This window comes from Rhinatrema bivittatum, chromosome 5, assembly GCF_901001135.1.
Source record: "Rhinatrema bivittatum chromosome 5, aRhiBiv1.1, whole genome shotgun sequence".
Lineage (NCBI taxonomy): Eukaryota > Metazoa > Chordata > Amphibia > Gymnophiona > Rhinatrematidae > Rhinatrema > Rhinatrema bivittatum.
Genome location: NC_042619.1, coordinates 8993854 through 9017110, shown reverse-complemented (window position 1 = coordinate 9017110; position 23257 = coordinate 8993854). Strand labels below are relative to the sequence as shown.

At 50.6% G+C, this 23257-nt stretch overlaps 1 protein-coding gene across 1 annotated transcript in view; it reads right to left on the bottom strand.

Moving 5' to 3' along the window:
* The window catches only part of LOC115091768 (protein sel-1 homolog 3-like), a gene marked incomplete in the record, with an annotated part of 137261 nt that overhangs the window by 47703 nt on the left and 66301 nt on the right, over window positions 1-23257 (bottom strand). Inside the window, 5 exon segments of the mRNA XM_029601966.1 lie at window positions 3805-3945; window positions 5478-5597; window positions 11151-11330; window positions 16850-17055; window positions 19701-19844. Coding sequence (XP_029457826.1) covers window positions 3805-3945; window positions 5478-5597; window positions 11151-11330; window positions 16850-17055; window positions 19701-19844 — 791 coding nt within the window.

Below are 23257 nucleotides of genomic sequence, written 5' to 3'. Positions count from 1 at the left end.
AACCCCAGGAGTCTGGACTGAGCCGGGGTGACAGGGAAGACTGGTTTTCAGCATTATTGGCTAACGTAGCTGGACCAGAGAGCAGCTGTGAAGTGAGCAGGATAAATGCATCCGGCTAACACTGACATGGGCAGGATATTCAGCGGTGCAGCAGTGCCACCAACACCCTGCTAACTCTCCCAGCTGGCAGGCGGTTGAAAACGGACCTCGTATTTTATGGTCGCATGAAAATTGTTTAATATTTCAAAGTCTGCGGTCCAGTCATGTGTTGTTCTGGGAGTGGTGAAGGGAGGTGGGAGATAATGATTGTTGAGTTTAATTATCAAATATCAGGGAGGGCGGCCTAAGGGCCTGAAAGTGAATTTAGGGCAGGAGAGAGGGTAAGGCTGAAGGTTCACCTTTCCTGGGGGGCGGGGTCCACAAGCTCTGAAAGGGATTTGCATAACAAATTTGCATGCGATGGAGGCAGTGCCTGCGAATCGTTCATGAATATTTATCGTGCAGGACAGGTCTGGAAAGCAGTGGTCTAGGGTCCCTAATCCCCTTGAACCGACCCTGCCCGCACGAAGGGGAAAGATGATTCACGCCAGGCCGGTGCAGCCCAGAAGCAGGTAGAGGCAGGCTCGTATCAGCATAGACAGGCCGGGGGAGGAGGAGATCCGCAGCGGCATCGGAGAGCGCTGGAGAAGGGGGAGGCAGCCGCTGTTGGACATTACTCAAAGCTGCTAAAACCACAGCAGACTGCGGGGAGCTTCTGAAGGACCTTCTGAGACCTGCAGACTGGGCGGGCGAATGGCCCATGAAATTTAATATGGAAAAACCGCAAAGTATTGCAGAGAGGGAAGAATGATCCCAACTACAGGTGCACGATGCTCGCTCTGAATTGGGAAAGGACCTTGCAGCCCTTGGGGACAGTGCTTTGCGATCCTCAGCTCAGTGCGCGGCGATCAATAAAGCAAATAGAAAGTAAGGAGCGATCTGAAAAGGAATGGGGAGGATCACGTGGTCTCTGTATTAAGCCAAACTTGAGTATTATGTGCAGTGCTGGTTGCCCATCTCAACAACATAACAAAATAAGAACCTGCCATACTGGGTCAGAGAAGCGTCCATCAAGCCCAGATCCTGTTTCCAACAGAGGCCATCCAGGCTACAAGTATCTGGCAGGTACCCAAAACTAAGTCTATTCCATGTTATCGTTGCTAGTAAACCGCTAAATGATCGTTAACCGCTAAATGATCGTTTCCTTAGCGATAGTTATGGTTCCTTGTAAACCGGGGTGATATGTATACTATACAGGAACCCCGGTATATATAAATTCTTTAAATAAATAATAAATAATAGCAGTGGCTATTCTCTAAGTCAACTTAATTAATAGCCATTAATGGACCTCCTCCAAGAAACTTATCCAATCCTTTTTTAAACACAGCTACACTAACTGCACTAACCACATCCTCTGGCAACAAATTCCAGAGCTTTATTGTGCGTTGAGTGAAAAGAACTTTCTCCGATTAGTCTTAAATGTGCCCCATGCTAACTTCATGGAGTGCCCTCTAGTCTATTATTCGAAAGTGTAAATAACCGAGTCACATCTACCCGTTCTAGACCTCTCATGATCTTAAACACCTCTATCATATCCCCCCTCAGCCGTCTCTTCTCCAAGCTGAACAGAAAGGACAGCAAAACTAGAAAAAGGTGCAGAGGAGAGCGACAGAAATGATAAAAGGGAGAGAAAGTCTCTCCTGTGATGAGAGGCTTCGCAGGCGAGGGCTCTTCAGCTGGAAGAGAGACGGCTGAGAGGGGACAGGATAGAGGTTTATACAATCGTGATGGGGTGGAAGGGGAAAATAAAGGAGGGTTATTTACCTGTCATTTAATACTGAAACAAGGGCTCACACTCCTTGAAGATTTATAACAAATCACAGAAAGTGCTTTGTCGCTCAGCGCACTATCAAGCAGTGGAATCCATGCCAGAGGACATGGTCAAGGCGACAAGCACAGCTGGGTTTAAAGAGGAGAAGTAGGACTAAGGGAAGTTATTTCTCTCCCTGGGAGAGGTACAGGAATTGGATCTGCTTTATGGGACCTGCCAGGTCCTTGTGACCCAGGCTGCTCACTGTTGGAGACAGGATGCCGGGCTCCATGGCAATTCTTATCTTCCTGCCTTCTTCAGGTGGGCTGGGCAGTGGTAAACTCCCTTGGAAAGGTTTGGGACATGTTCTTAAACGTATGAACCGGACCAGCCAGTGCTGGAGGGCAGCTCAGTGTCAATGGACGTTGGTGTGACCTAGCCTGGCCTCTCCTACGACAGCGACTGCGGCAGATCAGCCTGCCAAGGAGGAGAGGGCTCTGGAATATTTATTGGATTAGATCAGCTGCCAGGGAGGAGAGGGCTCTGGAATATTTATTGGATTAGATCAGCCCTGCCAGGGAGGAGAGGGCTGGAATATTTATTGGATTAGATCAGCCCTGCCAGGGAGGAGAGGGCTCTGGAATATTTATTGGATTAGATCAGCCTGCCAGGGAGGAGAGGGCTCTGGAATATTTATTGGATTAGATCAGCCTGCCAGGGAGGAGAGGGCTCTGGAATATTATTGGATTAGATCAGCCCTGCCAGGGAGGAGAGGGCCTCTGGAATATTTATTGGATTAGATCAGCCCTGCCAGGGAGGAGAGGGCTCTGGAATATTTATTGGATTAGATCAGCACTGCCAGGGAGGAGAGGGCTCTGGAATATTTATTGGATTAGATCAACCACTGCCGGGAGGAGAGGGCTCTGGAATATTTATTGGATTAGATCAGCCCTGCCAGGGAGGAGAGGGCTCTGGAATATTTATTGGATTAGATCAGCCCTGCCAGGGAGGAGAGGGCTCTGGAAATTTATTGGATTAGATCAGCCCTGCCAGGGAGGAGAGGGCTCTGGAATATTTATTGGATTAGATACCCTGCCAGGGAGGAGAGGGCTCTGGAATATTTATTGGATTAGATCAGCCCTGCCAGGGAGGAGAGGCTCTGGAATATTTATTGGATTAGATCAGCCCTGCCAGGGAGGAGAGGGCTCTGGAATATTTATTGGATTAGATCAGCTGCCAGGGAGGAGAGGGCTCTGGAATATTTATTGGATTAGATCAGCCTGCCAGGGAGGAGAGGCTCTGGAATATTTATTGGATTAGATCAGCCCTGCCAGGAGGAGAGGGCTCTGGAATATTTATTGGATTAGATCAGCCCTGCCAGGGAGGAGAGGGCTCTGGAATATTTATTGGATTAGATCAGCCCTGCCAGGGAGGAGAGGGCTCTGGAATATTTATTGGATTAGATCAGCCCTGCCAGGGAGGAGAGGGCTCTGGAATATTTATTGGATTAGATCAGCCCTGCCAGGGAGGAGAGGGCTCTGGAATATTTATTGGATTAGATCATCCCTGCCAGGGAGGAGAGGGCTCTGGAATATTTATTGGATTAGATCAGCCCTGCCAGGAGGAGAGGGCTCTGGAATATTTATTGGATTAGATCAGCCCTGCCAGGGAGGAGAGGGCTCTGGAATATTATTGGATTAGATCAGCCCTGCCAGGGAGGAGAGGGCTCTGGAATATTTATTGGATTAGATCAGCCCTGCCAGGGAGGAGAGGGCTCTGGAATATTTATTGGATTAGATCAGCACTGCCAGCTCTGTTTCTGGATTTGTTTCCTTGCCTTTGACTCCTCACTAGCTCTGACCCCCCCAGGCCCAGTGCTAGCCCCTCTGGGCTCCCACAGCAGTGGCCGCGCTGACTGACCAGTAAGAGAGCCCGGCCAGCGTGTGTGCGCTCACCCGCAGAAGGACGATGCCGTAGTCGTACATCAGGACCGGGTCTTTCAGCTGCATCGCCCCTTTCTCGTAAACCTTCACCGCAGCCTTAGGATTGGAGGAGATGCCCTGCTGCCCCCAGAACAGCATCCTGCTCACAGCTTGCTGCAACGAGAAAAGAAATCAGTCAGACCCCCGGCACTGCCTCGGAGGGGGGGGGTCTCCAGCCACTGCAGATACACGGGGAAGGCACGGGGGCCCCCGCTCGCGTAGGACCCAGCACTGCCTCAGAGGGGGGAGGGGGGGTCTCCAGCCACTGCGGAAACACGGGGGAAGTCACGGGCCCCCGCTTGCGTAGGACCCTGCAGGGGTGTGCGTCCCCACACCTTCTGCACGGGGGGGGGAGGGGATCTGCAGTCCCTTCGTACGCAGGAGCCGCGCGCCACCTGCAGGTGTCTGTGTGACCTGCAGGCGCTGTCCATGCGCTTAGCCCCTCCCCCCAGGACTGAGAATGCAGGGGGAGGGGCCATGTTTCATTGAATGAATGCAGCAGGAAGAGCTGCCCACAGAAAGGTTATCGGACCCCCCCCCCCCCCCCCACTGTGAAGGGGATCTGCCCCTGTTGTGCAGATAGGAGTCAGCGTTTCGGGTTTATGGGGATCTGCATATGGCAACCCCCATAAGATGACGGCAGAAAACGACCAAATGGTCCATCCAATCTGCCCAGCAAGCACCCTCCGCACTGCACAGGTCACCCCCCCCCCCCCTGCTTATCAGTTTCCCAAACTATGAAAGTCAGGGCCCTTGTTTACTGCTGCCCGAGTCCAATTCCCCCGTCACCTCCTGCCCGTTGCAGCAGAGAGCAACGTAGGAGTTGGCATCAAAAGCCTCAGGTTTATTGGTTAAGGGCAGTAAATGCCGCACCAGCAAGTTACCCCCCCCCCCCCCATGCCCGTTCCCCCTCGTTCTCATCCTCTAGGGATCCCCGGTGTTTACCCCGTTCACTGTTCTCAAAGGGGCACGGGGGGGGGGGGGGACTTGTGCTCTCCCTTCCTCATGTCTCGGCCGTGTCTTCCTCCAGACTGGGGTAAAAGCTGATTAACAGCCCCCCCCCCCCCCCCCCGGGTCTCAGCTTTCGGAGTTACTCAGCTGCAAACGCCACCCGGGACAGAGGCTGCAGGACTTTGCGCGGCAGCAGGTGGAGGTCGGGGCAAGGCGAGCACCCAGTGGCTGGCGGGGAAGGTGGAGCGGGGACCCCCCCCCCCCCCCAGCGTCTGATCCGGAGGACGTGGACCCCAGTGACGGCGCAGCTTACGCTTCCAGCGCTGCTTCCGACAGCACCGGGGCAGCTGGGGGGGGGGGGGGGGTTTAGGGGCCGGGGGATGCAGTTCCTTAAACTTAGGGATTGCAGCTGGGGAGAGCCTGAACTGGGAAAGGAGGTGGCCGAACCTGAGGGCCCCTGCAACCAATTTATCAGATGTAGGAGGGGTTGCTTAGAACTGAAAAGTGGATTATCTTGGGTGGGATGATTTTATTGTTTATCCCTCTAAATTACAGCCCCCGGTGATTTATCCAGGCAGCTGCTCTGAATCTTGGCCTTGGTAAGGTCGTCAGGCCAGTGAGGTGATCTGAAGGGTGAATGCACCGGGGCCGAGCGAGCGAGCGTTTAGGAAAGCCGGGTGGGGGGAAGAGAGTACCTGAGCCAGGGACTCGCCCTGCCTGGCCTGCAGCCTGAGCCACACGAAGAGGTGGGAGTTCTCCTTGGTCTGCACCTTCAGGGCCTCCTCGTCTGTCAGCCGAATGTTCTCCACGTAGGACTGCGGGGACAGGAGGGGGAAAGGCTTAGCTACTCCCCAGCTCCGGGGGGAGGATTTCCAGCTCAGCTTCTCTGTAGCTGCAGAAGCTCCTAGGCGGAGGGGCCTGAAACGTAGGCCCTGCTGCTCGCCTGATCGCAGCCCTCCCCCCCCGCGGGTGCCCGGTGCTGAACATCTCAGTGCCAAGTCCCCTGGCCTAGCTCCGGCCCCGCTTTTGAAGCCACTAAATTTAAATGCCTGGGGGGTGGGGACGGGACACAGGGGCTCGGTCTTTGAGCATCCACAGGCAGTGGGGTGAGTGACGGCCCCCACCAGGATGCAGGGAGGGGCATCCACCCCCAGGAGCTTACTTATAGTGGCAGCGTCCCAATCCCATGGTGGCGGCAGCAGCAGCAACTTAAAGAAATGACATGCAGGGCGGGGCCTGCAGAGGCCCGGAGGCTACCCTGGCCCCCCACCCCACCCCCGCACACAGGCTTCGTGTTACTACGGAAACACGCGCTTGCGGCAAAATCTTGAGCACGCGATGATGGGCGGCTGCAGGCCCCCTCACTGAATTTCTTTTATCAAAGTTGCTGCCGCTGCAGGATCGGGACACTGGTGCTTTAGCTAAGATTTGGTGCCGGAGGCAGTCGCCTATTTCTAATTCTGGACCTGATTTAGGAGCCTAATTCCCAAAGTTAGCGACCTAAACCCTTTGAAAAATTCACCACACAATGGTTAATAATGCAATGAAATTACGTCATAAAACAAGAATCCTATTGTCTCACAGAATTCCCCTTCTGCCCCAAATCGCTGGGGGTTATGCCCCAACACATCTCCACTATAACTCATACTGCTCCCTCCTATTACTCCACAAGTTAGATTGTTACCCATGTTACGAATTTTCAATGTCATTCATAGCTCTTTTATAATTCACTGCTGTCTTCTTTACTCCACAATTTACAATGTTACTTATATTACGAAGTTCCAATGTCGATTATAGCTCTATTACAATCCATTGCTGACCACAAGTTATATTGTTATATTTGTTACATACGTTACGTAGTTTCAATGTAAAATAAGAAACCTAATTTCTTATAGAATCCTCTGTTACTCTGTAAACCGGTGTGATATGTACAATTGAACCTCAGTATAGAAAAACAAATCAATAATAAATAAATAATAGAGTGAATCCCGTGAGAAGGGGAAACACCGTGATCACAGACTCTGATATATATAGAGGAGACCCACGAGAAGGGGACACATCATGATTACTGACACAATCTACAAAGTAGACCCATGAGGAAGGGACGCACCGTGATCACTGACACAATCAATAGTGAAAACCCGTGAGGAAGAGACGCACCATGATCACCGACACTGATGCAGCCTATAGTGGAGACCCATGAGGAAGAAACATACCAGGATCACTGATACAATATATAGAGGAGATCCACAAGTAGGTGATGCACCATGAAAACGAACACTATCTATAGGGGAGGCGTGAGGAAGGGACACATCGTGATCACTGATGCAATCTATAGAGGAGACCTGCAAGAAGGGATGCACCATAATCACCGACAATTTATAGAGGAGACCTACGAGGAAGGGATGCACCATGATCACCGATATACTCTATAGAAAAGACTCATGAGAAGGGACACATCATGATCACTGACACTGACACAGTCTATAGAGAAGACCTGCATGGAAGGGATGGACCATGATCACTGACACTGATACAGTCTATAAAGGAGACCCACGAGGAAGGAATGCACCATGAACACCGACACAATCTATACAGGAGACCCGTGAGGAAGGGATGCACCTTGATCACCAACACTGATACAGTGTATAGAGGAGATCCATGAGGAAGGGACACACCATGATCACTGATATAATCTATAGAAGAGATCTGCAAGGAGGGGATGCCCCATGATCACTGACACTATCTACAGAAGAGACTCATGAGGAAGTGAAACATCGTGATCCCTGAAACTGCTACAATCTATAGAGGAGACCCACAAGAAGGGGACACATCATGAACACTGACACAATCTACAGAGTAGACCCATGAGGAAAGGATGCACCTTGATCACCAACACAATCAATAGTGGAAACCCATGAGGAAGAGATGCACCATGATCACCGACACTGATACAGCTATAGAGGAGACCCATGAGGAAGGGACACACCACAATCACTGATATAATCTACAGAGGAGACCCACAAGGAAGGGATGCACCATGATCACCGACACAATCAATAGTGGAAACCCATGAGGAAGAGATGCACCATGATCACCGACACTCATACAGTCTATAGAGGAGACCCATGAGGAAGGGATACCCCATGATCAGTGATGCAATCTATAGAGGGAGACCCGCAAGGAGGGAATGCATCATGATCACCAACACTATCTATAGGGGAGACTTGTGAGGAACGGACACATCATGGTCACTGATACAATCTATAGAGGAGACCCACAAGGAAGGGAATGCACCATGATCACTGACACTGATACAGTCTATAGAGGAGCACTCATGAGGAAGCATCATGATCACTGATACTGATACAGTCTATAGAGGAGACTCGTAAGAAGGGACACATCATGATCTTTGACACTGAAACAGTCTATAGAGGAGACCCACGAGGAAGGGACCCACCGTGATCACCGACACAATCTATAGAGACCTGCGAGGAAGGGATGGACTGTGATCACTGACACTGACAGAGTCTATAGAGGAGATCCATGAAGACGGGCCACACCATGTTCACCAACACTGATACAGCCTACAGAAGAGACAAATGAGGAAGGGACACACCATGATCACTGATACAATCTATAGAGGAGACCCACAAGGAAGAGACGCACCATAATCATCAATACAATCTATAGAGGTGACTCACAAGGAGAGGACGCACTGTGATCAGCAGCACTATCTACAGAGGAGACCTGTAAGGAAGGGATGCACCGTTATCACTGACACTGCTACAGTCTATAGAGGAGACCCATGAGGGACACACCGTGATCACCAACACAATCTACAGAGTAGACCCATGAGGAAAGGACGCACCATGATCACCAACACAATCAATAGTGGAAACCTGTGAGGACGAGATGCACCATGATCACTGACACTGATAGAGCTTTAGAGGAGAACCATGAGGAAGGGACACACCATGATCACTGATATAATCTATAGAGGAGACCCACAAGGAAGGGATACACCATGAGCACCAACACAATCAATAGTGGAAACCCATGAGGAAGAGACGCACCATGATCACAGACACTCATACAGTCTATATATATATATATATATATATATATATTTATCCCCCTGTTATTTGTAAACCGTTGTGATATGTCTATGAACATCGGTATATAAAAGTTTTTAAATAAATAATTAAATATAGAGGAGACCCATGAGGAAGGAATACACCATGATCACTGATGCAATTTATAGAGGAGACCCACAAGGAAGGGAATGCACCATGATCACTGACACTGATACAATCTATAGAGGAGACTCGTGAGAAGGGGCACATGATCTTTGTCACTGAAATAGTCTATAGAGGAGACCCACGAGGAAGGGACCCACCGTGATCACCGACACAATCTATAGAGACCTGCAAGGAAGGGATGCACTGTGATCACTGACACTGACAGAGTCTATAGAGAAGACCTGCAAGGAAGGAATGCAATGTGATCACTGACACTGATACAGTCTATAGAGAAGATCCATGAAGACGGGCTGCACCATGATCACCAACATTGATACAGCCTACAGAGGAGACAAATGAGGAAGGGACACACCATGATCACTGATACAATCTACAGAGGAGACCCACAAGGAAGAGATGCACCATGATCACCGATACAATCTATAGAGGTGACTCACAAGGAGAGGACGCACTGTGATCAGCAGCACTTTCTATAGAGGAGACCTGTAAGGAAGGGATGCACCATTATCACTGACACTGCTATAGTCTATAGAGGACCCATGAGGGACACACTGTGATCACCGACACAATCTATAGAAGAGACCCATGAGGACGGGATGCACTGTGATCACTGAAACTGATACAGTCTGTAGAGGAGACCCACAAGAATGGGACACATCATGATCATTGACACGATCTACAGAGCTCAGTAGACCCATGAGCAAGGGACACACCGTGATCACCGACGCAATCAATAGTGGAGACCCAAGAGAAAGGGATGCACTGTGAAAACTGACACAATCTATAGAGGAGACCTGCAAGGAAGGGATGCACTGTGATCACTGACACTGATACAGTCTATAAAGGAGACCCACGAGAAGGAGACACAACGTGATCATTGACACGGATGCAGTCTATAGAGGAGACTCATGAGGCAGAAATGCACCATGATCATTGACACAATCTATAGAGGTGACCCATGAAGAAGGGATGCACCTTGATCACCAACACTGATACAGTCTATAGAGGAGACCCATGAGGAAGGGACACACCATGATCACCGATACAATCTATAGAGGAGACCCGCAAGGAGGAAATGCACTATGATCACCGACACTATCTATAGAGGAGACTCATGAGGAAGGGACACATCATGATCGCTGACACTGCTAGTCTATAGACAAGACCCACGAGGAAGGGACACACCGTGATCACTGACACAATCTATAGAGAAGACCCACAAGGAGGGATGCACTATGATCACCAAAACTGATACAGTCTATAGAAGAAACTCAAGAAGAAGGGACACATCATGATCGCTGACATTGATACAGTCTATAGAGGAGATCCACAAGCTAGGGACACACTGTGATCACCGACACAATGTACAGAGGAGACCTGCGAGGAAGCGATGCATCGTGATCACCAACACTGATATGAATAAAGGAGACCCATGAGAAGGAAACACAATGTGATCACTGACATGGATTTATTTATTTACACTTTCTTATATTGCGCTTTCATTGCCAAAAAATTGTTCAAAGGAGATCACAACAGTGCAAGCAATTATATATAATAAAAATTTAAAACAAACAATAAAACATAAATTGAAACAAGATCATTTAAATGCAGCTTCAAACTGATACATCCTATAGAGGATACCCATAACGAAGGGACACAATGTGATCACTGACAGCCTAGAGGAGACCCGTGAGGAGGGGATGCACCATGATCACCGACACAAACTACTGAGTAGACCCATGAGGAGGGGACGCAATGTGATCACTGAAACTGATACAGTTTACGGAGAAGATTCATGAGAAGGGGCCGCACCATGATCACTGACACTGATACAGTCTACAGAGGAGGCCCGAGAGGAGGGGTTGTACAGGGATCACTGACACTGACATAGTCTATAGAGGTGATTCCTAGGGGCAGCAATAGTGCCTTAAAAACTCAGCTTTCTCAAGTTCAAGATTGCTCTTGTGACGTTGAGCCACTAACAGGATAACCATGTTGAGAGAGAGACAGGCAGACACATGTGGAGTTTGTTATCTAGTGTGTGCTTAGAGGAAAGACCTTGGCACGCCACAATGATTGCCAGGAGTAGGTATGCCACGGCGCTACCTGATTCTTGCTCGGCTCCAGTCTGTCCACCATGGTCTGCTTGGCAACGTTGGCGTAGTAGGCATAGGAGAGCTCATAGTCAACCGGAAACCCATCCACTCCCAGGTGGTGCTTGTGACCTAACTGTAACTCAGCCAGACGCTCATCTGCTTGGGCAGCAATCAGAAGGAACCGCAAGGCCTGCAGGTCAGTGGGAGAAAAGGACTTTTATCAGGCTTTCAAGGTCAGTCAAAGATGGGGCACCAAGCGCAACCAACCTCTAGTAGAAACCAGGGATAGATGATGACAAACCACAAGGAAACTTCAAATACCAACCCAAGACACCACTGGGAGACACTCAAAGGGTTTCACATTGGTTTTCCTGGATAATATTAGCACAAACCGGTGGTCAGGTACTGAGTCACAGCTGAACTGGGTGAGAGCCTCAGCACATGAGGAGCTGCTGTTGCTTGGAGCCCCATTGAAAAAAAGATTCAGACTCGAGCAGGAGACGTGACAGAATGCTTTTCTTAGATGTGATTATATTCTTTTGCCTACATCACAAAGGATCTTGTGAGAGGCAAAAACAGGTCACAAGAAATTGTCATGGACAGTGCATCTAAACATAAAACAGTTTAAAATTAAAGAAAAAAAGCTTACTGCAATACAACAGAAAACATCACAAGCAGATAAAGAGCACAAGTTCCATTGAGTCTGAAATATTATCAACCATCTGCACTAACACAGATGCACCTCACTCCCCACAGGTAAGGACCCTCTGTGCTTATCCCAGGCTTTACCCCTCACTCCCTCACAGCTAAGGACCCTCTGTGCTTATCCCAGGCTTTACCCCTCACTCCCCACAGCTAAGGACCCTCTGTGCTTATCCCAGGCTTTACCCCTCACTCCCTCACAGGTAAGGATCCTCTGTGCTTATCCCAGGCTTTACCCCTCACTCCCCCACAGCTAAGGATCCTCTGTGCTTATCCCAGGCTTTACCCCTCACTCCCCTCACAGCTAAGGATCCTCTGTGCTTATCCCAGGCTTTACCCCTCACTCCCCACAGCTAAGGACCCTCTGTGCTTATCCCAGGCTTTACCCCTCACTCCCTCACAGGTAAGGATCCTCTGTGCTTATCCCAGGCTTTACCCCTCACTCCCTCACAGGTAAGGATCCTCTGTGCTTATCCCAGGCTTTACCCCTCACTCCCCCACAGCTAAGGATCCTCTGCTTATCCCAGGCTTTACCCCTCACTCCCCACAGCTAAGGACCCTCTGTGCTTATCCCAGGCTTTACCCCTCACTCCCTCACAGGTAAGGATCCTCTGTGCTTATCCCAGGCTTTACCTCTCACTCCCCCACAGCTAAGGATCCTCTGCTTATCCCAGGCTTTACCCCTCACTCCCTCACAGCTAAGGATCCTCTGCTTATCCCAGGCTTTACCCCTCACTCCCTCACAGCTAAGGATCCTCTGTGCTTATCCCAGGCTTTACCTCTCCCTCCCCCACAGCTAAGGATCCTCTGTGCTTATCCCAGGCTTTACCCCTCACTCCCTCACAGCTAAGGATCCTCTGTGCTTATCCCAGACTTTATCCCTCACTCCCCCACAGCTAAGGATCCTCTGTGCTTATCCCAGGCTTTACCCCTCACTCCCTCACAGCTAAGGATCCTCTGTGCTTATCCCAGGCTTACCCCTCACTCCCTCACAGCTAAGGATCCTCTGTGCTTATTCCAGGCTTTACCTCTCACTCCCCACAGCTAAGGATCCTCTGTGCTTATCCCAGGCTTTACCTCTCACTCCCCCACAGCTAAGGATCCTCTGTGCTTATCCCAGGCTTTACCCCTCACTCCCTCACAGCTAAGGATCCTCTGTGCTTATCCCAGGCTTTACCTCTCACTCCCCCCACAGCTAAGGATCCTCTGTGCTTATCCCAGGCTTTACCCCTCACTCCCCCACAGCTAAGGATCCTCTGTGCTTATCCAGGCTTTACCTCTCACTCCCCACAGCTAAGGATCCTCTGTGCTTATCCCAGGCTTTACCTCTCACTCCCCCCACAGCTAAGGATCCTCTGTGCTTATCCCAGGCTTTACCCCTCACTCCCCCACAGCTAAGGATCCTCTGTGCTTATCCCAGGCTTTACCCCTCACTCCCTCACAGCTAAGGATCCTCTGTGCTTATCCCAGGCTTTACCCCTCACTCTCCCACAGCTAAGGATCCTCTGTGCTTATCCCAGGCTTTTACCTCTCACTCCCTCACAGCTAAGGATCCTCTGTGCTTATCCCAGGCTTTACCCCTCACTCCCCCCACAGCTAAGGATCCTCTGTGCTTATCCCAGGCTTTACCCCTCACTCCCTCACAGCTAAGGATCCTCTGTGCTTATCCCAGGCTTTACCCCTCACTCTCCCACAGCTAAGGATCCTCTGTGCTTATCCCAGGCTTTACCTCTCACTCCCTCACAGCTAAGGATCCTCTGTGCTTATCCCAGGCTTTACCCCTCACTCCCTCACAGCTAAGGATCCTCTGTGCTTATCCCAGGCTTTACCTCTCACTCCCCCACAGCTAAGGATCCTCTGTGCTTATCCCAGGCTTTACCTCTCACTCCCTCACAGCTAAGGATCCTCTGTGCTTATCCCAGGCTTTACCCCTCACTCCCTCACAGCTAAGGATCCTCTGTGCTTATCCCAGGCTTTACCTCTCACTCCCTCACAGCTAAGGATCCTCTGTGCTTATCCCAGGCTTTACCCCTCACTCCCCCACAGCTAAGGATCCTCTGTGCTTATCCCAGGCTTTACCCCTCACTCCCTCACAGCTAAGGATCCTCTGTGCTTATCCCAGGCTTTACCCCTCACTCTCCCACAGCTAAGGATCCTCTGTGCTTATCCCAGGCTTTACCCCTCACTCCCTCACAGCTAAGGATCCTCTGTGCTTATCCCAGGCTTTACCCCTCACTCTCCCACAGCTAAGGATCCTCTGTGCTTATCCCAGGCTTTACCCCTCACTCCCTCACAGCTAAGGATCCTCTGTGCTTATTCCAGGCTTTACCCCTCACTCCCCCACAGCTAAGGATCCTCTGTGCTTATCCCAGGCTTTACCCCTCACTCCCCCACAGCTAAGGATCCTCTGTGCTTATCCCAGGCTTTACCTCTCACTCCCTCACAGCTAAGGATCCTCTGTGCTTATCCCAGGCTTTACCCCTCACTCCCCCACAGCTAAGGATCCTCTGTGCTTATCCCAGGCTTTACCCCTCACTCCCTCACAGCTAAGGATCCTCTGTGCTTATCCCAGGCTTTACCCCCTCACTCCCTCACAGCTAAGGATCCTCTGTGCTTATCCCAGGCTTTACCCCTCACTCCCTCACAGCTAAGGATCCTCTGTGCTTATCCCAGGCTTTACCCCTCACTCCCCCCACAGCTAAGGATCCTCTGTGCTTATCCCAGGCTTTACCCCTCACTCCCCCACAGCTAAGCATCCTCTGTGCTTATCCCAGGCTTTACCCCTCACTCCCTCACAGCTAAGGATCCTCTGTGCTTATCCCAGGCTTTACCTCTCACTCCCTCACAGCTAAGGATCCTCTGTTCTTATCCCAGGCTTTACCCCTCACTCCCCCACAGCTAAGGATCCTCTGTGCTTATCCCAGGCTTTACCCCTCACTCCCCCACAGCTAAGGATCCTCTGTGCTTATCCCAGGCTTTACCCCTCACTCCCTCACAGCTAAGGATCCTCTGTGCTTATCCCAGGCTTTACCCTTCACAGCTAAGGATCCTCTGTGCTTATCCCAGGCTTTACCCCTCACTCCCCCACAGCTAAGGATCCTCTGTGCTTATCCCAGGCTTTACCCCTCACAGCTAAGGATCCTCTGTGCTTATCCCAGGCTTTACCCCTCACTCCCTCACAGCTAAGGATCCTCTGTGCTTATCCCAGGCTTTACCCCTCACAGCTAAGGATCCTCTGTGCTTATCCCAGGCTTTACCTCTCACTCCCTCACAGCTAAGGATCCTCTGTGCTTATCCCAGGCTTTACCTCTCACTCCCTCACAGCTAAGGATCCTCTGTGCTTATCCCAGGCTTTACCCCCTCACTCCCTCACAGCTAAGGATCCTCTGTGCTTATCCCAGGCTTTACCCCTCACTCCCTCACAGCTAAGGATCCTCTGTGCTTATCCCAGGCTTTACCCCTCACTCCCTGACAGCTAAATGCACACAAAGAGCATTCATTGCATCAAAAACGCCATCACGTGTGATTCGAGCAGGCCCCGCAAAACAGACGTGGAAGCAGCAAACTGTCCGAAAGCTCCACTGGAAGGCCCAGAGCGCTGGCATCTGTTCCCATCCTTACACAGCACTCCCGTTTTAATTCAACGTTTTGATTTACATTCTGTCGTTTGTGACTGGTCTGCCACCTCAGGTACCCTGGACACTCCCCTGTCCTCAGAGGACTCACAATCAGAGTCCCCGATTTTCAATAGAACTTGCCCGCTTAAAACTGGGTTTTACACGTGTAAATGCACGTTAGTCGTGCAAGTGGGCTTTGAAAATTGCTAAAATATAGGCCGTTGAATTGCCCATAGGATATTCGCGTGTACACAGACGCACACATAAATGTCTTTTGAAAACTGCCACGACGGCCCATTACGTTCACATAGTAACACGGTAATGGCGGCAGAAGAGTGCCAAATGCTCCGCCCAGCCTGCCCCAGCTCGCTTCTCGTGGCAGTAACCGCTGCGCCGTGCAGGTCACCCCCACGTTGCTCTTAAGGGGGGGCCTGTGGCGCTCCATGCGGTTACAGCCGAGGCCTACGATCAGGGCGGAAATATTTACAATCAAAACCCAAGAGAATGCCAAACCCATGACAAAATTACCGCTAGCGGCGTTTCACTGGGGTGAGAAGCATTTACTCCGCCGCGGGAACCTGCTCTGCTTTCAGACCGGGGGCCGTACAGGCCGTCCTGTGCTTTTCCCCCTGATGACTATGTGTGCATCAGCAGCCCCAGACCGAAAAGTCAGGGCCTAGCGTTGGCTCTCGTCTGAATCCCAAGCCCTCTTTTTTCTCACCCTACCCCCTCAGCCCTCAAAACGGAGAGCGCTCGTTGCTCTCGCATCAAAAGCGTCAGAGCTGATCGGTTAAGGGCGGTGACCCCCCCCCCCCATTCCTTTTAAGAGTAGTAAACTGCCGCTCCGCCCCATGTTTATCAGTATCCCAGCAGGCAAAGGTCAGGGGTTACTGAAAAACGTGTGGAATCCAACTCGGACGACGACCGACGAAAATTCACCTGTGAGCGTCTTATTTAGTGTTGTGGAAAAGCCCTAAGCTTGTACCTGGGGGGGGCAGCTGAGAGCGAAGTAGCTTGGCCAAGGTTCCCAGGAGTGGCAGCGGGATCTGGACCCTGCCTTGCACTGCTCTGACCTCCGTGCTACTCCTTCACATCCCTCGTGGAGACGGAGGAAAGTAACTGGTGCAGGTGATGAAGGATAGTTGCGGAAATGCACCTTCTGAGACAGCCACACTTTCAGTTCTCACACCCCCTAATTACCCCCTCCCTCCCCCCCCCCCCCACACACACACACACACTCCCCTTTCACAACCCCCACTGTAACCACCCACACTCTTATGGTTTTCTTCCCTTCTCACCACTTTCTACCCTGGGGGAATGGCAGGGGACGCTGCTGCCGCTGCTGGCGATGAACAGAAAAATGAAAGAAAGTTTGATCCTGCCACGCTACCTTTGCGGGGTCCATTTTCAGCCCGAAGCCAGTCTGGAACAGGACCGATGCCAGGTAATTTGCCCGGGAGCAGCCCAGGCAGCCGGCCTGCAGCAGCAGAGGCAGCAGTCTCTTGAGGCGGGCGAAGCCCTGGGGGCCGGTCGCCTTTCTCTCGAAGGTGCGGAAAAGCTCCAGGCCCAGGCGTTCCGGCTTCAGCTGCCAGTCACCTGCCGAGTGCGAGCAAAAAAGGCGAGAGTTCAAGAACTGCGTTCCGGTCACTCGGGGGCACAGCAATGCAGAGAAAGACAAGGCCCATTTTCCCTTCCTGTTGCGATGACACCGACGCTACTGATTCTGCCTTCTCCTAAACAAATTGGACTTGAGACCGCACGGGAGATCAGTTTTCACCCGACATTTACTATGATTTATCTGGTTCTTGTGATTTTTATGCTATGCTCTTTATTATAGCACTGACCTGGGGGTTTTTTTTAGGCTTTTATGTTATTTGTTAGGTACGATTTATCTGTTATTAGTGATTATTTATTTTATTTATTTATTTATAGGCTTTTTTTTTTTTTAATACCGATATTAGTGGCTACATCAGATCGGTTTACATCAAACTGAAGGTAGAAATTACGTATAACAGGGAAGGGGGGGGTGGGATTGCAGAGAATAAACACTAGAGTAATAACTAAAGAGGAGCGAGAAAAGAAACTGCAGAGAAATAAGATGATAACACAATAATAACGTGAATATTAGTAGTTTAGAAGCAAACATCTGTGGCGATGGGGTGTACGGTGTGAGGGTCCTAATCTGGGAATGCCTGTCTGAAAAGCCAGGTCTTTAACTTTTTCTTGACTTTGATGGTGCAGGGTTCGAGGCGGGGATTCATAGGTAGCGTCTTCCAGCGGGCGGGGCCTGCAATGGACAGGGCTAGATCCCTTGTGTGATTGGATATCATTTGAGGGTTTTTTTTATGGAAATATAATTATGTTCGGCTCTTTCTGCTGTCATGTTTTTAATGATTTGTGATTTACTCTGATTTGATAATGGTTTTATGTTTTTATTGATCTGTGCATGGCTTTGATTTGCGAACTGTAAGAAAATGCGATTAATCAAGAAAAACATTGAAACTGATCTCCAGCTTTACCGGTGCTACCCCATCACTAAGACTCCTCTGTGCTTCTCACGTGTGCGGCGACCTCCTGGTTCTTGCATTATGGGGTGAAGTGTGAGGGAGACCTGACTCGTGATGGGTTAAATAATTATCATGCAGTACCTCAAAATGACCACTGGATGGCATTTTAAGGGCATGAGTCAGGATGTAAATTTGGTAAATTTACATCCTGACTCATGACTCAAATTTGCATCCTGACTCATCCTGACTCCATATATCCCCCAGATCTTTGACTTCGGGGGAGACAAAGATTACATTAATTCCTTAACCAAGCCGCGGACTTTCACACAGCTACAAGTCGCGTAGTCCTTCTATGAATCCTCTTAAGTTAAACGTCTTATTGCACTTTGTGGACTTCTTCTCTCTTAACTTGCCCGCATGCGTAGTTAGGTCTCTCCTGTTACCCTTCAGTTACGCCTCCTTTCCCGTCACGATGGCTTTCTCCTAAAGATTATTTGGAAGTTTCATCAGGCATAGCCCTAGGTTTTCAATTTTAATATTATTATTTTTATTATCTTATTATTATCTTATTATTATTATATTATTATATTATAGTGTATTTCTAATGTTCCTCATGTTCATTGTACCACATGTTTCATTGTATCCGCCCTTCGGCGACACTTCAGTTTCATGTAAACCGCTGCGATATGTTTCCTATACAGGAACATCGGTGTATATAAAAATTAAAAATAAATAAATGTGCTTTTGGATAAAATGCGTATCTTCCCTTAACTGCTCAGAAGTATCTTCTTGGTGGACTTTAGAGAGCAGGCAGTATCAAAGGGGGAAGGCTTTTTCCTTCCCTTCCCCTCATACATAGGGTGGAGATTAGGGACCTGCAGCTATTTAATTGCCTGGCATAGCCCAGCCGTGGGACCCCTGAAGAGGAGAGGGCTGAGGCCGAGAAGAGGTGGCGTGGGGATCCAGGAGTAGCAAGGAGTGGGCGATCTTCCCCTCTCAGGAGAGAGGAGGAGCGAGGACACAGGTCCCCTCAACAGCTATAATAATCCTGCAGACTCAGGGAGAAACAGCCTCTGATCTTCCATTCCTAACACAACTCACTCACTTCCTTCTCACGTTTAAACTTTTCATCTTTGTCTGGTTTCCATAAAAAAAAAAATCAAAGAATTATACAACACCTTGCACTTCAAGACAGCAATCAATATACATTTCTCTATTCCCAGCGTGACCTCAGGGCACGTTCATATACGATAACATCCAGTGCTGCTTACAAACGTATGAAACACGCACATACATCTAAAATACGGCTCAAGATCTTACACTCACCATGTAAAACCATAACCCCATCCATAGCTACACAGCCGAATCCTACTTCCCACACTCCTCCACTCTCAGGCTCGTCTCATGTTAAAACGCGGGCCTGAGTGCCTGCAGGTAGCGTGGGAGAGGTTATCACGCGTCAGCAGCCGGAGAGGGGAGGAGGAGGAGGGAGGAGAGGCTGCTGGCTCCCAGTTAGTCGCAGCACTGCCCAAACAAAGGGGAAATGCACCCTATAACCCCTTCCCCCCCCCCTCACCCCCAGTACTGCCTTAATGTTGGCATCGGGAACCGTTCAGCAGAGTTACTGATCAGCCAGGGAGGGTGAGGAATAGGTGGGGGGGGGGAGGAGGGGACTGGCTCCATGGTAGGTGAGGGAGGGAGGGCTCAGCTGGGATCCCGGCAGGGAGCTCTCACCTTTCTCCACCACCAGGCTCCTCAAGAGCGTGGACACCGTAGCCCGTCGCGGAGGGAAGGGCGCATCCCAGAGCAGGCTCTGGGGGCCCGGAGAGACCTCTCCGTACTTCCTGCTGTAGTCCTGGTACACAGTGCCACAGGTCTCTAGGAAAAAAGAGGAAAGAGAGCAGGAACGTGCCAGGGGATTAGGGCCGGCCGGCCATCTTGCATTTCATTACAAATTAGTCTTTTTTATTTATTTGTTTGTTTTTTTTAAATCAATGCACTCCAGCGGGGCTCAGAGACAAGTCCTTGCATGCCACACGGATCCTTTCAGCCAAACCTTCCACAAGATGACCCCTGAAAGCCATAAGCAGAGTCTCGGACAAGAGACAGAGCCTGTCCCCCCCTGTCCCGGGGCACAAGATAGGCCGCTACACATTGCAGACGGGTCACGCACGAGGGAGCCCATCTCACCGCTAGCCAGGCAGCGTCTGAGCCAGGAGCCCAGGACCAGCCTTGGGCTGAGGCTGGGAGCCTGAACCACACGGTGTGGGCCCTCCGGGGACACGGTGCTGTCAGGAGAGGAGGGACTCAACTTTCCGCCAACCTTTCTATCGTTCCTTGGCGCCGGCACGAAATGGATGGCCCAGTGTATGAGGGGGGGAGTGGGTGGGTCCAACGCCCAGAGCCTGAACGGCATCGGGTCTGCGCCTCCTTGTAAAACCCATGAAGCATCCGCTGAGCATAGCCGTATATTCAGCAGCCGCCACTCAGCTAGATAGGTTATGCTCCAGATAAGTACTGGTAAACGCACTCTGAATATCAGCTTTTATGTGTAAAAAATCATGGAAAAATAGTAAAATCCTGCTTGTACCATTCTGCTCAAGGGAAAATAATAAAATCCCTATTTGTACATTCACCAGCATTGTCTGAATTATCAAGAAGGCTCCTCACTCCATACATAGCAGTAATTTGTTATGTTTGACAAGTTGCTTGGTTTTGATTATTAATACTACTCCCCTTATCATAACACTTAGTGGTAACATGCACAGAGCGGCAGTTACTGCCCTTAACAGAAACATGGGGGTAACCTGCACAGAGCGGCAGTTACTGCCCTTAACAGAAACATGGGGGTAACCTGCACAGAGCGGCAGTTACTGCCCTTAACAGAAACATGGGGGTAACCTGCACAGAGCGGCAGTTACTGCCCTTAACAGAAACATGAGGGTAATCTGCACAGAGCAGCAGTTACTACCCTTAACAGAAACATGGGGGTAACCTGCACGGAGCGGCAGTTACTACCCTTAACAGAAACATGGGGGTAACCTGCATGGAGTGGCAGTTACTACCCTTAACAGAAACATGGGGGTAACTTGCACGGAGCGGCAGTTACTACCCTTAACAGAAACATGGGGGTAACCTGCACAGAGCAGCAGTTACTACCCTTAACAGAAACATGGGGGTAACCTGCATGGAGTGGCAGTTACTACCCTTAACAGAAACATGGGGGTAACTTGCACGGAGCGGCAGTTACTGCCCTTAACAGAAACATGGGGGTAACCTGCACAGAGCAGCAGTTACTGCCCTTAACAGAAACATGGGGGTAACCTGCATGGAGTGGCAGTTACTACCCTTAACAGAAACATGGGGGTAATCTGCATGGAGCGGCAGTTACTACCCTTAACAGAAACATGGGGGTAACCTGCACAGAGCAGTAGTTACTACCCTTAACAGAAACATGGGGGTAACCTGCACGGAGTGACAGTTACTACCCTTAACAGAAACATGGGGGTAACCTGCACGGAGCGGCGGTTACTACCCTTAACAGAAACATGGGGATAACGTGCACGGAGCGGCAGTTACTACCCTTAACAGAAACGTGGAGGTAACCTGCACGGAGCGACAGTTACTACCGTTATCAGAAACTTGGGGGTAACCTGCACGGAGCGGCAATTACTACACTTAACAGAAACATGGGGGTAACCTGCACAGAGCAGCAGTTACTACCCTCAACAGAAACATGGGGGTAAGCTGCACGGAGTGGCAGTTACTGCCCTTAACAGAAACATGGGGGTAACCTGCACGGAGCGGCAGTTACTGCCTTTAACAGAAACATGGGGGTAACCTGCACGGAGCGGCAGTTACTACCCTTAACAGAAACATGGGGGTAACCTGCACGGAGCGGCAGTTACTACCCTTAACAGAAACATGGGGGTAACCTACACGGAGCTGCAGTTACTACCCTTAACAGAAACATGGGGGTAACCTGCATGGAGCGGCAGTTACTACCCTTAACAGAAACATGGGGGTAACCTGCACAGAGCAGCAGCTACTACCCTTAACAGAAACATGGGGGTAACCTGCATGGAGCGGCAGTTACTACCCTTAACAGTAACATGGGGGTAACCAGCATGGAGCGGCAGTTACTACCCTTAACAGTAACATGGGGGTAACCTGCATGGAGTGGCAGTTACTACCCTTAACAGTAACATGGGGGTAACCTGCACAGAGTGGCAGTTACTACCCTTAACAGAAACATGGGGGTAACATGCACAGAGTGGCAGTTACTACCCTTAACAGAAACATGGGGGTAACATGCATTGAGTGGCAGTTACTACCCTTAACAGAAACATGGGGGTAACATGCATGGAGCGGAAGTTACTACCGTTATCAGAAACTTGGGGGTAACAAAGCCACTACAGGACTTTATGCAAAAAGGGGGAATTTAAGAGTCAGGCAAACATCTCAGAGCAGTTTCTGTACAAGTTTCCACTCGCGTTGTTCCCTTCCCAAAGTTCCTGGAACGCGGGGCATTAAGTAGCCTCACAGTAAATTCCCTATTTGTACATTCTGCAAGGATCCAGGCCCTAATTTTGCCCATCGCTTGAATCTGGCTCTCTTTCGGGGGGGGGCCTGCAGTTTCCTCCCACTCTTGAGTCTTTCCAGGTGAACTGGAACACCCTCAGGCACACTCTCTCCAGTCTCTGCTACCTCCTTACGTGCGCAGCTCCCACTCCCAGGCAGACACACGTACGCGGGTACAGATGTGCGGTCGCACGCGCACCCTCAGGCACACTCTCTCCAGGTCTCTGCTACCTCCTTACGTGCGCAGGCTCCCACTCCCAGGCAGACACACGTACGCGGGTACAGATGTGCGGTCGCACGCGCACCCTCAGGCACACTCTCTCCAGTCTCTGCTACCTCCTTACGTGCGCAGCTCCCACTCCCAGGCAGACACACGTACGCGGGTACAGATGTGCGGTCGCACGCGCACCCTCAGGCACACTCTCTCCGGTCTCTGCTACCTCCTTACGTGCGCAGCTCCCACTCCCAGGCAGACACACGTACGCGGGTACAGATGTGCGGTCGCACGCGCACCCTCAGGCACACTCTCTCCAGTCTCTGCTACCTCCTTACGTGCGCAGCTCCCACTCCCAGGCAGACACACGTACGCGGGTACAGATGTGCGGTCACACGCGCACCCTCAGGCACACTCTCTCCGGTCTCTGCTACCTCCTTACATGCGCAGCTCCCACTCCCAGGCAGACACATGTACGCGGGTACAGATGTGCGGT